This window comes from Clinocottus analis, unplaced genomic scaffold (genome assembly GCF_023055335.1).
Source record: "Clinocottus analis isolate CAN_PGR_092001 unplaced genomic scaffold, fCliAna1.0.p SCAF_13, whole genome shotgun sequence".
In the NCBI taxonomy this organism is placed as follows: Eukaryota; Metazoa; Chordata; class Actinopteri; order Perciformes; family Cottidae; genus Clinocottus; species Clinocottus analis.
In genome coordinates this window covers 9,200,248-9,216,191 of record NW_027175854.1, presented here as the reverse complement: position 1 = coordinate 9,216,191, position 15,944 = coordinate 9,200,248, and the positions used below count along the sequence as shown (strand labels likewise).

Here is a 15,944-nt window from a genome sequence, read left to right as displayed (position 1 = left end):
TCCGAGTCCTGAACAAATAAGAACAACATAAGAACATAATTATGACATGTATTATTAAATAGTTGTCAATAATGTTAAGCAATAGTTACAGGTCAATCAGAGACACGAGGGATGTTGTGAACTGGTTGTGACTGCTGAGTAGATTAGATACCCCGGCAAACTGCTGCACTGCAAAGTTTTGCTTTGTCAAGGTTTTCTTTGCAAACTTGACACTTTTTCCGCGTAGCAGAGCGCTGTGTGTCAATCACTACACCACACAGTGTACCACACTGTGGCTGCACGATGGATTCAGGAAGCTGCCCCTGCCTCTTTAAATCCTTTTACCAGTGACCATAATGGGTTCCAATGACATTTTATTCTGAGAAATACACATTTACCCATCAATATGCAAAGTGAGCTGGATATTTATTCTACTTAGTGTTCGGGAAAATCAGTCAAATGTTCTGCATCCAAGGAAGTGGAAGACTAGATTATATTTCTAATTTAATGACACAAACTCACTATAGAAAATCAATACTATAATACAATACTATGTATTGCAAGCATGCCAGAAGCATATATATATATATATATATATATATATATATATATATATATATATATATATATATATATATATATATATATATATATATATATATATATACTTTCTGCACACAACTCTGTTCTCAAATCAATCCTCATAGTATTCTCAAGGCTCGTCATTGTTACTGCTACTGTGACTCTTTGCTTGCGATGCCTTCTGGTAATCAGACTTTATCAATGCATCAAATATTATAATATATTGTATGAGCAGGAAACCATGAACATGTGTTTTGACTGTTACTAGAGTCATATCAGTTATCATATTTACTTGCACTAACTAGAATGCCATTACAGGGGGATCAGACCTGTTTTCTTACATGCAATAATGTATGTATGTAGTGACAGAGTTTCGTTTGACACACAAGTATCTGCACTAACGATGGTTGGCGATGGACTTAGTTCTGTTTTCAGTTGAGCCTGATGGAGAATATAATGCTGACAGGTGGAAATAAATCAGTGCTGCACGACGATCAATGAGACCCGCAGGGACAGATTCAAATTGTTAATTCGGACTCAAATTGCAGCAGACAAAAAGCTCTCCTACACGAGTGTCCATTAAGAACATTTCACCACTGAGTCCATGTCCACACAGTTTCCATAACAACGTGGTGGGCAGCAAATGGCTTTGCTGCTACTATTTCCTCTCCCAGGGGCTGCGAGCGCCGGTGTGTGGTTGTGGTTGTGTGTGTGTGTGTGTGTGTGTGTGTGTGTGTGTGTGTGTGTGTGTGTGTGTGTGTGTGTGTTGATGTCTGAATGCCAGAGTTGGTTACTAAAAAGTGAAAACGTTAAAGGTGCAGCCACGCCCAATGGCCGAGAGAGCTCCGCACAACAAAACAAAGGCCTCCCGCTGAGCAGAGGCTTGTAGGCTGGGCGGTGCGGTTGGTGGGGTTGGTGGGGTTGGTGGGGTTGGTGGGGTTGGTGGGGCGGGTTGATAATTAGAGGGAAGAGTTGGCAACGTGCCCGGTATACAGTTGGAGGAGATGGCGAGAGCAAGAGAGCAAGAGAGAGGGTCTGGCCTCTGGACAGGAAGGGCACGGTCCCGGCATCCAGGAACAGATGTAGGACATGCTGTGAGATCAGCAGCATGAGCGGACTCTCTAATGGGCCGCTCCCCGTGAAAACGTGGCATAGCCGCTCGTTAGATTAGATTATTGCTTCTGTTCCGTTGCGTTTACACAGCAGTTTGTCAACCTGAATGAAGCCAGTTTAATGTTGCCTGGATTTTGCAGGGGGAAAAAAGAAATGAATCAGCGGTCATGATGAAGTCGGGGGCTGACGTCTCAAAAAGAAGCCAAAAAAAAAAACACAGAGAAAAGTAAAGATTTGAGAGAATAAGAATGAAATATAAGAGAATAGTCTTCTTCCCTCCTTAAACACAGTGAGATCCGCCCACTGACGGCCCCTGGGGTCCGTACATGGGCTGTGGCCCTCCAGTGAATTATGTTATATAATGATATTACACAATAGCATTAGTAACAGCATCAAGCTCTCTCCCTATAGAAGGAGACTCTAAACTAGAGATTAAGATTATAAACTCTCCTGAGGGGACGAGTGGGCGGTTCACAAAGACGTGTGGCTCTCTTTCATTATTTAAAAACAATATCAAAGTTGGTGTCATCACTTTCGACTGCAAATCACTCCTGTTTCTTCCTGGCAGAAGGCAGGTGGAAGCGAGTCAGCAGAGGAGAGGCCGCCATCAGGACGAAGACTCACGCACTCCGACTTCCGCTTCATAAATAAACATGAATTGCTTTTACTATATATTTCATGGCTTCTTGTGTGTCCGCAATTTGGGTTAGCCGTTTGATCAGTTGACTGTGTAAATAAAGCATGAGCACAGCTGATGTTTCACATTTGCAACAGCTGTCTTGATGGGCCGACACGGCACCCAGAGAAGCTCGTCGCGTGCACGAGCGCCCTGAATTATTACTAATTATTGATGGACCGCCTGCCACTCTGACTGCAGCTGATTTAAAGCCGCTGCAGGAGACGAGGAGGGAGGAGGAAGAAGAAGAAGAAGAGGAAAAAGTCTCCTCACCAGAGGGATGGAGACTGAGCTGGCCACCACCCTGTAACCCATGGCAACGCCGTATCAGCTGCAGTGGGAGGGGCGACGTGTCCCACCGTGTCCCGATTGGTCGGGAACAGGTGTTCTGAGGTTCCTTATAGGGAAGATGGAGGAGGAGCAGGGCTGTGTGTGTGTGTGTGTGTGTGTGTGTGTGTGTGTGTGTGTGTGTGTGTGTGTGTGTGTGTTCAGATCAGTGACATACAATTCAGAGCTGTTGTTCTTCTGTCTTTTTTCTTCTTTTTTTTGACTTGGGTTCAAAAGTTCTCTATTAGTTTTGCACTTTGTTCTTCATTTCTTTCATGATTTCTTCCATTCATTTCGGCCGTCTGCTGCTTTTGATTCAAGCAATTGTCTTTGTTTCACACACACGTTCATGTTCAAATGTCAATAAGAAAAGCTTAACCTTCCTCTGGAGATGTTATTCATCCTGATAAAAATGATACTGCTGAATCTTAAAAGGAAACAGTTTGGGAAGTATTTAGCTTTTTTCCCTGTTGTGTGTCAGGTGGGAAGACAGACTGAAGACTGACTCCTGTCAGCCAGCCAGCAGCCAGTTGAGTTAGCTTAGCATTAAGACTGTTAGCCTCCTCGTGTGTGGACCTCTTAAACTGCACGCGTCTGCTTCCATGTGTTTGGCTGTTTGGCAAATTGCGTCCCTTCTGGTTTCTCCTGTCTTCTGTATTGTATTACGATGTTACGTTGTCATTGTCTGCTAAATGTTTGTATTAATTGCCCGCATGTGACATGTTGTACTTTGCATGATGCTTGGATTACTCCTCTAAGCTTTTTTTTAATCCTTTTCACGGCTGTTGATGTTTTCGCTTTCTGAGCTTCTAATTTGACATGTTGTGCGTTGCACTGTTGTTTTAACGGCTAATCTAACATCTGGCACATTTACAGTGATGTTGATTAATGTGAACTGTGCCTGAAAATGAATAAAAGCCAACGTGTTTGTCTAAATCCAACAGCTGGTTGCAAGGCAAGACATGGTGTAACAACAGAGGAGGTGAGGGCCCAGTGTGGTGAGGAAAACATAGAACTTCAAGCTTCACAGAAGGGGAAAGCAGCTCACACACCCGAGCAGATGTTCTTCATATGGCCACACTAAAGCAGTTTCTGGAGGAAAGACGGGTGCAGATACTGAGCGAGAATGAAAACTCAATCTCTAAAAAGACCGTGACGCTTGAACAAGTTCCATCCACAAAATGACTTCTGATCATGTCTCAATCCGGCTTCGTGATAGAGACACCCGTCTTGTGTTACACGTCAAAGAGAAAGCACAAAGAAACAGAAGAAGACTGAAACTCTTTGTATACCTTTGAGGTGTGTTTAGACAAAGTCCATGGCTATGGTTGGGGGAAACATTTTGAAGGACACTGCGTGAGCGTCTGCACTGTGAGAGAGACGTTGAGCGTGTCAGCTTCAAATAGTTAAACGTCAGCACTACTGTCTGTCTCTGGTTTCAAGCAGTTAAAACATCCAGGTCAAGGTTGAACGGGTTGCTTTCTATGGACAACTCAACACTTGACAAAGTGTTATATAGAGAGCTTTTGCCCCTTTACTTAAACTCTTTTAAAAGGTTAATAGGCCTGTCCTCTTTTTAGGACTTTTATGGTGAAAAATAATTCAGATAACTTTGAAATTTGGATGCTTTTTACAGTTCCATATTATGATAAATGTAATATTTTAGATCATTTTTGCACCGCTGGTCAAACAAAACTAGCATGTGTATTTGCCTTATTATTGGGATCATCATTTCAAAGTAAAAGCTGAAGAATTACTGAATAAAACATGAAAATCGTTATTCTTTTTAGATACGTTTCAGCATCATTAAAAGGGGAAGTGATTTTCAATTAAATTGGTCATTAAATTTGCAAATTCAAAGCAGCATTTAGGAAAATGAGATACTTTATTTTGCTTGTAGTTGTACACACACTGCGATTTAGCAGCGTGGTTAAATTCCCCAGAATGCGTCTAATCACATTAAGATATTCAGTAATAAATCTTAAAAAAGGCAGAAGTATTAAACAGGTTTACAGTGATTTAGTCAGAGCTGTCATAATAAAGAAAATAGAGGGAAAAAAACACACCGAGGGAAAAAGTTCATTCAGGTCATTTTTAATGACAAAATGTGGATTAATTCTTCCAATGTGACGGGAAAAAGAAAATCAAAGCAAACGCATCGTTACAATAATTAATGTTAGACCACCGCAGTCTTAAGGGGAGGAAGTCTCTTTCCACACCTTTTCTTTTCCTATTCACAGTAGGCTCTGCCATCCACAGTGACGGTTCTTTTTGCACACTTTCAACACACTCGACTCCTTCTCTGTGCGCTCACAATCTTTCTGCGACATCAGGGAGGGGAAAAAAAAAACAAAAAAACAAAACAAAACTGACACTCAAAAACTGCACAATACAGCTGTCAAACAGGTCGCCATGTCTAAAGTACCTCTGCGGTTGAAATGGAGATCATCAATAAAAGAGAATAAATCAGAACTAAAAGAGAAGACGGAAGGAGCGGAGTCCGCACACAAGGTGACGCTCCAGAGAACATTTATTTGATGACAAAACGTCCTCTTTGGTCTGCAACTAAATATTCCCAGGAGCATGCGGGACTCTATTTCCCATCCCCCGTCTTTTATGTGCTTTTCTGTCCAGCTCCTCTTTATTTATCTTCTGGACGCTGACGTGAAAAGTAAGCGAGAGCCGGACCCGAGTCGACCTGCTGGGTCAAATAGTATTTGTAGGTAAAAGTATTTCAAAGAGCCACACATTTGGACTTTTACTTCAAGTAGTTGTTGAAAGTAGGAATAAAGTAATGTCGTGTTTCTTTCCAGATACTTCCACATCAATACCACTCCTTGATTTAAAAGAAATAATGAACTGCCAGAGCTCAGAGAAGTTATTAGCTTTTTTCTCGACTCTTCCTTGCTCCGTGAAATGTAATACTGAAATGCAGCAATCATAAAAAATAAAACAAAATATTCAGCTTCTTTTTTTTTTAAAAAAAGGCAACAAAGCAACATCATGTTCACCTTTAAAACTCAAAGTCATTGAGTCCTCGTGTCAATCAAAACCTGGACATGTGTCAAAGTAGCCGGAAACAAGTGGAAAGAGTTCATTTACTCCTGAGTAACTAAAATATCAGATCTCTGGGAGTTCTTTACTTCGGGATACACTTCTACATCAAATATTATTTGACCCAGGTCTGGCTGTGGAAGGTCCACTCGGGACAGTACCGGCCACAGTCCAACCTCAGATGCTGTAGTGAAGCTTTTCCGTCATGCCGTGGAGCTCACTGAGCTAGCCAAGAACATGCGTTTGCACGTGAAGTAGAGCCCGTTGAGGTGAGAACAAACCTCACCCTCGGTGACCCGATTGGAAGTCGCCGAACATCTGCAGTGTCGCCGCGACAAACTTCAAAGTGACGATTGCCTTTTCCGCCTGACAGAACCTTGTAGCCACTTCCCTTACACCGGCAGCCTGATGCCAGGACTTCTGTGCACATGTTGGCAAATGTGCTGGGAGTGTTAGAAAGCAAAGTCACTTCTCCTCACCTCCCCAAACACCTTGAGAGTAAAAATAAACTAACTCCAGTTGGATATTCAACTCATCTTTCAGGAAATACTTGACTTTTAAATGAAATTACTCGAAAAATCCTCAAAATAAATGCGACTGAAGAAAGTTCAAATCTCACATTTCATCACTTTTATGATAACAATCGCCACAGTATCATGCCACGTGCCGCCCTACAGGGGAGTAAAGACAAGTGGGGACTGATCAGTCAGGACCAAACCAGCTCCACGATATGATGCAGACAAACCAGGAAGCTCACTGGAAGATGAGGAACCCGCCTGCTCGACACGCATCTACACCCTCAAGTCCAGTTATCGTCGGCTTTGCAAAATATTGTCTCTAGATTCTAATTTTCAGTTTTCTGAAAAAGTGAGAAAAGAAAATGTGACAGAAATCTGGCCACTATGGTAACTGTCATCAATACACCACGAGTGTTGTAAAATAAAAAAAATCTAAATCAAACGGCTACTTTAAAAAAAAAAGAGAGAGAGAGGAAAAAAAAAAGGCATGACCGTGTTTTCGGTCTGCGTGGCCGACGCGGAATTTGGTCGGACTCTTTTCCCCCAGAGACGGCGTGGTCCGTTCTCAAACTGGACACGGCCTCCCTCGTTGTCACATGACCAAGGGGGCAGTGTGCGGTGTGTAGTAGAAGAGTTTGGTTTGATGCCGTGGACCCTCCCTGGAAACCCACCCGTTCACAAACGACTTACCCAAAAACAAAACAAAAAAATGGCCGGGGAAAATGACACATGACCTTATTCATTCTTCCAAAAAAAGCGGCACACAAATGAAGTGAAGGGCATAAGGCGAGGGGGAGGGGGGGGGGCATATCTACAGACAGATAACTATACAAAAAAAAAGGCTGGGGGAAGGAGGGAGGGTAGGAGAAGAGAGAGGGAGAGAGAGAGGAAAAGGCAGATGCATTACTCCTGAGAACATGTCCTATCTCAGGGACGATGGGGAGGGGAGGGGGGCAGGCAGGGGAGAGGGAGGGAGAAGAGACGGCCGTTCTTCTCGCGACAGCAAAACTTCCTCCGGCGACGCGCGGCCGCTCCTCAGGCACTTTTCTTCATCTTGGGGTCTCAGAAAGAGCTGGCGGGTGGCGTGGTCAGCCTCTTTCCGATGTACACTCTGCGGAGGAGACAGCGAGCAGGTTACACACAGCGCCACAGGAACGTACCGCTGGTTTTGTTTCGTTTGTCACGTGACAAATGGAGCCGCCGCGCATCCCAGCCTCGCATAATGACAATACAAGATCCTTGAATAGCGACATGAATTGCGATTAGAAATGGACTAAAGTGAGGCTTCACGACTGTTGAGCGAATACTGAACCATTGCTGCAGCGAGATCACGCATGAAACTGGGTTTTATTTTCTTTCGAAAAAGTCCAGGACACCGTCCTGGACTTTTTGCAAATAGGACTTTGGGGACGTACTGATAAAATAGATCCCCATCATGATCATTTTGCAATTGGATAAATCCAGCATCAGAAGGACCAGTAGCACCTAGCAGTGCAGCACACCTCCTCCTGTATTAGTATTATACAAGTAAGACAGTCATTGACATAATATCAATAGCTTTTGACAGCTGATAAAGATGGAAACTGACAATCAGTAATAAACACTGAGCATGTTTTCTCATGACGACCGTGACTCATTATGTGCTCGTATAAACCAGCAGAACGGCCCACAGAGATGTTGTGCTATGTTAGTGACACTCATTGCATCCGCCAGGTGAGGCATCCTGATATCTGCGGCACTATCCGAGTGGCGGCGGTGGCAGAAAGGCCTTCTGGGAGCCGCGGCAGGTGCGCAGCCTCTCTCGCCAGCGGCTCCACACAGAGACACGAAGGGAGGGAGGGAGGGAGGACACAGCTGACTCGTGAGTTGCGGTTCTACAGCTCCCCTTAGTGGCCTAACTAAATATTTACATTAAAAAATAAAACCCATTGTGGAGGGAAGTGATGAAACAAAATGAACAAAATTGATTGTTGTCATATTAGTCCTATACATTTCATGAAGCTCTTGTCTGTGGTGGTTTCTTACCCCAGCCCCAGAGCGAGGATGTGAGATAGCACCAGCGAGGGGATGAAGACTTTGAGGAAGTCGGCAGAGAAGATTCCTCCTTTCTTCATGGCCCCGGTCTTCCTCATGCTGAGCGTGACGGAGCGTCGGGGGTGACGGAAATGAAACTCCCTGCAGAAATGTGAGTCGCTTTAGACACAACACGGGAGGCATGCCTCCAAAAAAAAAACAAAAAAAAACACCCGCTGTCGCTGCTGCAGACCAGCTCCATAGCGATAACGACTATCGAGCAGTTGTGGGAACGTCACGTTGCCGTTCACCGAGTTTGAGACTCACTTGGGGGGAATGTTCTCCGGTCGACTTGACCAGTCAGCGACCCAGTCAGCGTCCTTCATCAGGATGTCCATGTCCCGCTCCTTGTCCAAGGCGTCCTCCTCTGACTGAAGACACACACGCACACACACTTTAGCAAACTGCCTCCTGGCTTTATGTCAATGATGACTATTCTTTCAAGTAAAGTGTGTGTGTGTGTGTGTGTGTGTGTGTGTGTGTCTCATATGTTGGAGTTTTGTAGTGACAGAGCTCAAGGACAGACAGAGTGACAGTAATGGTGACAACACATGCTGGGGCCAAAGAAAGAGAGGTCCACATCGGGCGCAGCAGCTGTCTCCATGGAAACTAAAGGCAGATGGCAGTTGTCATTCTCATGCGCGCACACACACACACACACACACACACACACACACACACACACACACACACACACACACACCACTTCAGGGCCAGTGGTTGGGGTTTCCATGACAACAGACTGATGGAGAAGCTGAGGCGGCGCAGGAGCTCTTACGAGGCTGTCTCTTCTGCCGCTCACGTCCACGTCGAAGATGATCTGTCCGTCATCCGGAGGGCTGTGGGGCCGCGGGGGGCTGTGTGCACAACAACAACAACAACAACAACAAATCAGAGGCCTCGTTCATTTCATTAATAAAAACATAACACGTCTGGCTACATTATTTACTTGAGGAACTTGCTTGGTGCAAATAGCAAAGAACAGTCACTTTAATCCATGAACGTGAAGTGAAACGGCAACTTTTAAATATATGGCAGGTGATTCATGAAAAATGAGATATATATATATTATTGAATTGAAGCAGTTTTTACACGTCAGTCTATCTTCATTTTGCACCATCACAAATGCTAAGATTGTTGGTTGTTGCTCAGACAAAAGATACAACGACGAAGATTTTGACATCGACTAAAGAATCTAATAAAGGGATTGAACGTCGCTGCTTTACGGGCCGTTCACCCAGCAGTCCAGTCCTGCTGCTCCCGTGACCCGTGATGAAGTGTGTGTCTTGGCAGGACGAGTGAAGGAAACATGTTCCTATAGAAACCTGTGTAACAGGACACCTCCGCTGTTCTAAAAGTGTTAACCCGGCACCGGGTCGGTGTTTGCGCTCCTGCTTATTTCCGGGAAGCTTGTTGATACAGAGCTCTTGTGCACAAAAACAACCTCAGGTGATTTACTGACAGCTGACTGCCCGACTCTTTATCTCAGACCCCGCCCGCTCCTGGATTACACACATTCACAATGGCGTGGCTACTGGGAGTTAAAGGGTTGGGATTGGTTTGTTCTCAATAAAAAATAGGAGGCAAGCTGTGGGAAAAGAACGCAATTTTCTATTTGCAGGAGCAGACTCAATCTTGAGCATCTGTCAAGTCAGAGTCCGCGTTGAGAGAGCACTTTACAAACGAGGAGCCACTCCTGATTTATGGGCCAATTTTCCCACTGGAATATTACATAAAGTTGAGAGTTTTCAGAAACTATGTGGCCAATATTAAAACGCCTCTCATTGTGAGCTTTCAATGGGGTGATCAGCAGATGAGGACCCCCTTCAGGGCATCTCCGCTGAGGTTGAGTAGTTCAGCTTCAGTTCACGCCATTGTCTCATTTGAACAGTAATTACTGAATTTCTTTTTTTTCAAACTCACCAAGATCATTTTAAATGAGCAAGATTGGATCGAGATGATAACACCCCCCTTAACTTTTTGTTCCCCACCACACAGTAGAACAATTGCAGCGTTTCCTGCTGCAAGAAGACATTGTTCCCTGTAATTCAAAAGAAAAGGGAACACCAAAAAGGAGCTGCTGATAACCCGCCAGGTTAGAGAAAATGGTATTTGTTTGTATTGTAATTTTCTCAAGGAGATAATGAGACGTGTGTGCATGCGGATGTCTGCGTCCACGGCTAACTTTGCATAATGCGGCACCAAACCACAAAATATTTTGGGTGCTGCTCATTAATGGCTGCAAGCTCAAGGACTTCTCACGGTTGCAGTGATTTGCCCTTTCACAAAAACACAACTATTTATTTATGCCCGTTTGATTTTGTCACTAACTCCTGACTGCCAACTCGTTACCGGCCCCGGAGGAACTACGAAGGCCTCAGGTGAGACACAGTCTGTAGGTACTGTAGTTTGGTTGTTTTGGTTGGACAGCGTTTCAGCTGACAGCATTGCTGCGGCTGCCCTGTGGCCAGAGACAGTTGTCTTGCGCCTTTCAAGCTCACGGTTACACGCAAATCAAAAATAGACTTGAAATAAACGCCTCAAGTCACCGCTGCACTCGTGCGACGGAGCGGAGACCCCAACCTGTACGAAGCCGTGTGCAGACATCCGTATAGATGAGAGTGTGTGAGACGTGCGAGTTCCCTTCGTGTTCAAATGTATTATAAACATCTGACACTGCTAATATTTCAATATATATGCTAATCCCTTCATTCAAATCCCATAAATTAATATATACTATCAGCCGTGGGAACAAAGTGTTCTGTAGTTCATAACCTCACAGCTTTACACAGGCATTGTTAACAAATGGAGACAACAATTTGTAGAAGGGGAATGAAAGGGTTCCAAACACCCTCGAGCTTTCTATCAAATCAAGATTCATGATCATCTCGGCATGCAGCACGGCAGTGACTTGGCTTTGAAATTTAATGTAACTTCTGAAGCGGGACGCTCTACACCGTGTGAAAGTCAAGAGGGACATCAGGACGGAGCAGCAGACTTCACCACGCGCTCTAAACCTTCCACAACACAGATTGGCATGAACCCCGACAACTCGTGACTTTCTCTGAACTTTTTCCATTCATTCCATTTTCTACATTTGATGTGAGGAAGACACTACAAGTATGACAGCCTTTATTTTATTTTGAGAGATTAGTTTGATATCTACATATGGTTTTATTACACTTTTAAACAACAAACATGCAATACTTTTTTTCTGCTACTGTACATACTTCTATTTCACTGTATATACTTGAATATGTGTTATACACAGTGCATATATTTGCATTTTTGCACTTTCAATATTGTTTAATTCCCTTAAATGAATACACTCTGCTGGTTTGTTGTATATATTGAGTATTTTTCATACCTGATATTTGTATATCTTTTATCTAACTTTGCTTGCTGCTACCACAAACTAATTTTTCCTTGAGGATAAATAAAGTATACATCCATCATCCATTCTAATTATCAAAATGGCATTCAAATTCTTATTTGAATTCTACAATCTACATTTTTTCAATAACAGGTACAACTACAAGGCCAGAGGTCTTGTCAGAAGGGCAAGAACTGCATCAGGAATACCTTTAAAGGATTGGCTTTAAAAAGGATTAAAGTCTATGAAGCAGAACCCAAGATGGTATTTTTTTCTCCCACATATTCTTCTTCCTTGTTAAGGAGTTGGTGCCCACATTACCCATAATTCAACTATTTGACCACTGAGCTGCACGGGTGTTGTGTCAGCAGTGGTTAATGTACCCTTGAATCCCTCCTCTCTAATTAAACTTCATCAGACTTCACACAACCTCCTGTAGAGCCACAATTAAAAAAGTGCTACCTGTCGCAGGAGGAGTTGCTGCGGCTGGACTCGTGCTGGGCGTCCAGCAGGATCTTCTCCATGTCGTTGTTGTGGATAGAGGACGAGGACGGGACGTGTTCCAGCCCCCCCACCATGGCCTCCTCTTCCTCCACCTGGGGGAGGGGCAGCAGGCCCGGGGCCGTGGAGGGGGGCGGGGCCGATCCGGCTGTGCCTCTGTTCATCTCCAACTCCACCCAGGACCCTGTGGGGAGGACACACCAGGTGACATCAGTGCTGCGGCGGGTGTTCAACGTTGTGGTTTTAACCAAAAGAAAAAACACTGATGTGTGAAAAAGGTTGATTAGAAAGGTTTAAACATGTTTGTATGTCCCGCTCCACACCAGTGCACTCAAAAGTTTTGTTTGCAGCTGCAAGAAAATGCAAAGTAAACACCAAGCGCTATAATGTATTACGCATCGTCTCTTTAAAAATGGGAGAGGCAAAATGTGTTTATATTCCAATTGCTATTCCTTTAATGTATTTCCATTTTTTCCCCTCGATTTTAATATTCCAAAAATAAAATTCTCTTGATATGTTTTTATATAAATATATCTGAAAAATAAAATCACAGCACACTTTTTATTATTTACACAAGGTTCTTGGCATGGCAGCAAACTGTTCTACAAAGTAGTCCTTCGTTATGTTAAAGAGCTGGACTTTATGAGTAAATATTAATATTAGATATAAAATACATTGTCTACATCGATTTGCTGACAAGACGCCTTTCTTTTAATTTTGGTGCGTCTTCCCACCCTTTTGGCAACATGTCCAGAATAATAAACTGCCTGATTCTCTATAGCAGGGGACCATGCACTGCCTACCTAATCTTATGTTTTAATTCATATTGCCACTGATGTTTGTTTTTCAAAATATCATTTCATATATATACACACACACATATGCACATCAGAAGCTTTGGGTAACCGACAACAATCCAATAAGCTTTTTATCACATCAGACACTTTGACTTCAAAAGCACAGGTGAAACTAAAGGAGAAAGTTTGAGTTGGGGCCTCAAAAGACTTGCCAGGTGTAACCAGGTTAAAGCTGAATGAGAAAGAGAGGAAAGGTGTCAAAATGATTCCCTGGTCCTAATCTAGAGAAGGGACGACAGCCGTAGGGGGCTGGCATTCAGAAGAGTCCATGGGTAACGCTGTATTTACTGCTGTGTGGTGAGAGGCCAGGAAATGCCAATCTGTGTGCGAGCCGTGGTGTCTTGTGGATCTGTGACATACGACGCCCACCCTGGTGGATCGTGAACTCGGGCATGGCCTGGCAAGTGACTATTGAGCAGAGGAGGGAGGGTAAGCAAGGGCAAGAATTTTGAGTATTGTGCGCTAGGAGTGAGGAGGTGATGATCCTCATCAAAAATCCTGTTTTCCTTCTGTCCACACATTACTGTTACGAGGTCACATTACCTCGTAAGAGTAAGTAAACACCATGTCCACATAAGCTTTCAGGGTGACTGACTTTCACAGTTCAGGCATCAGGCCAGTTATACCCACTACCCAAACGATGCCCTCCCCTTCCCCCATGACACCGGCCTGGACTCAGCACTTGCACTCATCCTGCGGATTACCCAGCGGCCCGCGAGCCAGGCTGCTGGCGACAGCCCCATTGTCTCCAAAACCCCACATCGCCCTGTCGCTGAAGCTTCCGAACATTCTGGCCACCAGGGCAGTTATCAGCTGTCGGGTGGGTTTTAGAGGTAGCAGGACACGGCGTGACCTCTTTGATCGACTGATTCTTTGGCTCAGGCAAAGGAAGAAGAGGAGGAAGAGGTGGAAGAGAGGGTGGACTGAAGATCCCAGGTATTAGACAAACATGATTCCAGTGCAAGAGCTCCAGGAAACGCCAGAAATAACACAGTCTCCGATAACGGAGCACACTGCAGCAGGCCTCCCCATCAGATCTGCGCACGGCCTTATTGTCTCAGCATGCACACTCCACACTGTGGCCTAATATGTCCTGGTGCACGAGGCCGTCAATAAAACCTGCAGTGAATCATGCACTTCTTAACGGAGGTTATTCCTGGATCAGTCAGCAAGAGATTATGGGGGGCCCACAAGAGGTAGATAGGGTTGTAAGGACCGTTTTAAAGATATAGAAGAGCAAAATCAGACTTGAACATATTAACACTTGTTGATTGCTTTTCCCACCACATAGAAGCGAACACGAGTTGTGAGAGTAGAATATAATTCCCATCCACTAGCTACTTGCTTTCTCCGCCACTATTAATCACTGGCTATCCGATCCTATTAAAAAAATAATCCATGCCTCTCTTAAAATAAGTGCTGTGACACTCTGCCCCCATTCTTCCCCCTCACGTCCAAAACGTCTGGCCCTTGTCACTGTGGACATAAATAGTATATGCCATGTCACGGACCCCCTTTTAAGTGTTGTAAAAACTTTTACTTATTTTGTTTTTACCACAGCAGTTGAAGCCTCTGACTCAGCAGCAGGGTTAATAAAGAGGCATTAGTTTGACGTCTCTAATTAGCTTCGTTGCACGTAGCTTGTTTCAACAGCTCGACGTTCACGTGACGCTTGTCCGCACACATCAAACGATGCAGTGGAAAACATGCCGTCTGCCAAGTGACCATTTCGTCCGTGATTTATTTAGAAATCCCTTTACTACTTAAAAAAAAGGTTTATTTTTATGAAAAGACGGAGGACGGTGCATACGTTTGATATCTACTTCCTGTCATGTTTTTAGATACAGCGCCTACGTGAAAAAATGGCTAAAATGTATCTTCCCATTTCTTTTCCTTCCTGGCCGTGTTGACAGAGCTTAAACCCGCCTCTACCTCCTCGCGTGACTCGCCGATTGGCTCATTTCACCGTCAGTCAAGTCCGCGGAACCGCCGATTGGCTCCGTTGCTGTCAATAAACGCGGAACATCGCGTTCTCGCTTTCACCCCCGAGTCAGTGGAGCTTCGCGAAAAAAAAGGACAAACCTGGAAGATTAAACGACATTTAATGATTAAGAACACTCAATACGCGTCATATAAAACACAGACGTAAAAACCCCGAGCTGTTGCTCACAGAAAACACACTGACAGGCTGTTCCAAGTCCAGCAATGTGGCTTACCGTTAAGCCCGGAGTCCCCGTTGTTGTCTGTGGACGTAACGTTCACGGTGTCGGACATCGTAGCTGCTTGTGAGCGGGGCGGGTCGCATAAACAGGCTCGAGTCAGTGCAAAAGGTGCGCGACCTTTTCTCTGCACACATTCACACGTGCCGTAGTCCACTCGACCCTAGTGGCCTACCCTGGGTCTTTTGTTCGTGAGTATCAGACGTGGTATTCGTGAGCTAACGCGCTGCCGCGGTTTGTTTTCCAATCGCTAGCTGGTCTGTGAGCAGCAGCTGCCCGCGAACCGCTCAGACCTTCCCGGGGCTTGGTGATGACGTCACGCAGTCCCGACGGTAACAAAAGAGGGATAGGAATTACATAACGGGGGGCGCACACGCCCGCTCAGGCTACTGCGTGCATCAACTATTAGCATCGATTATTAATCGAAAGAACCAAAATAAAATAAAAAACATCAGCTTTTGCCTTTGTAGGAGGCGGCGTGTGCACGAGCACGTACACAACTCATGCACGCCAGTGGCCCAAGACAAGTCTGCAGACACGTCAGCTGATTGCAGGGCGGGTGTTTTTTTCTTTTGTCAGTCAGACGGATCAGGGACAGATCACAAACTGGGTTCACACCAATCCAAGTGGAACTCGGACCAAGTGCTTAATGAACGACCCTCATCTTTTTCA

The 15,944-nt window shown here is 44.6% G+C and overlaps 1 protein-coding gene across 1 annotated transcript; it reads right to left on the bottom strand.

Moving 5' to 3' along the window:
- Nucleotides 1-4,755: 4,755 nt before the first annotated feature.
- On the bottom strand, nucleotides 4,756-15,585 carry bnip3lb (BCL2 interacting protein 3 like b). The gene is made up of 6 exons (XM_068574130.1): nucleotides 15,270-15,585; nucleotides 12,158-12,380; nucleotides 9,101-9,179; nucleotides 8,590-8,693; nucleotides 8,275-8,424; nucleotides 4,756-7,360 (listed from the first exon to the last, which is right to left on the bottom strand). Exons 1-6 carry the CDS (start codon nucleotides 15,325-15,327, stop codon nucleotides 7,312-7,314), a joined length of 663 nt encoding a protein of 220 aa, XP_068430231.1. The 5' UTR covers nucleotides 15,328-15,585; the 3' UTR covers nucleotides 4,756-7,311.
- Between the last annotated feature and the right edge of the window lie 359 nt (nucleotides 15,586-15,944).

Coding starts and splice junctions, on each gene's coding strand:
- bnip3lb (XM_068574130.1), bottom strand. CDS start 15,327: ATGTCCGACACCGTGAACGTTACGTCCACAGACAACAACGGGGACTCC. Junction 12,381..15,269: donor CGGGGACTCCGGGCTTAACG/GTAAGCCACATT, acceptor TCCTCCCCACAG/GGTCCTGGGTGGAGTTGGAG. Junction 8,694..9,100: donor GCGGCAGAAGAGACAGCCTC/GTAAGAGCTCCT, acceptor GTGTGTCTTCAG/TCAGAGGAGGACGCCTTGGA.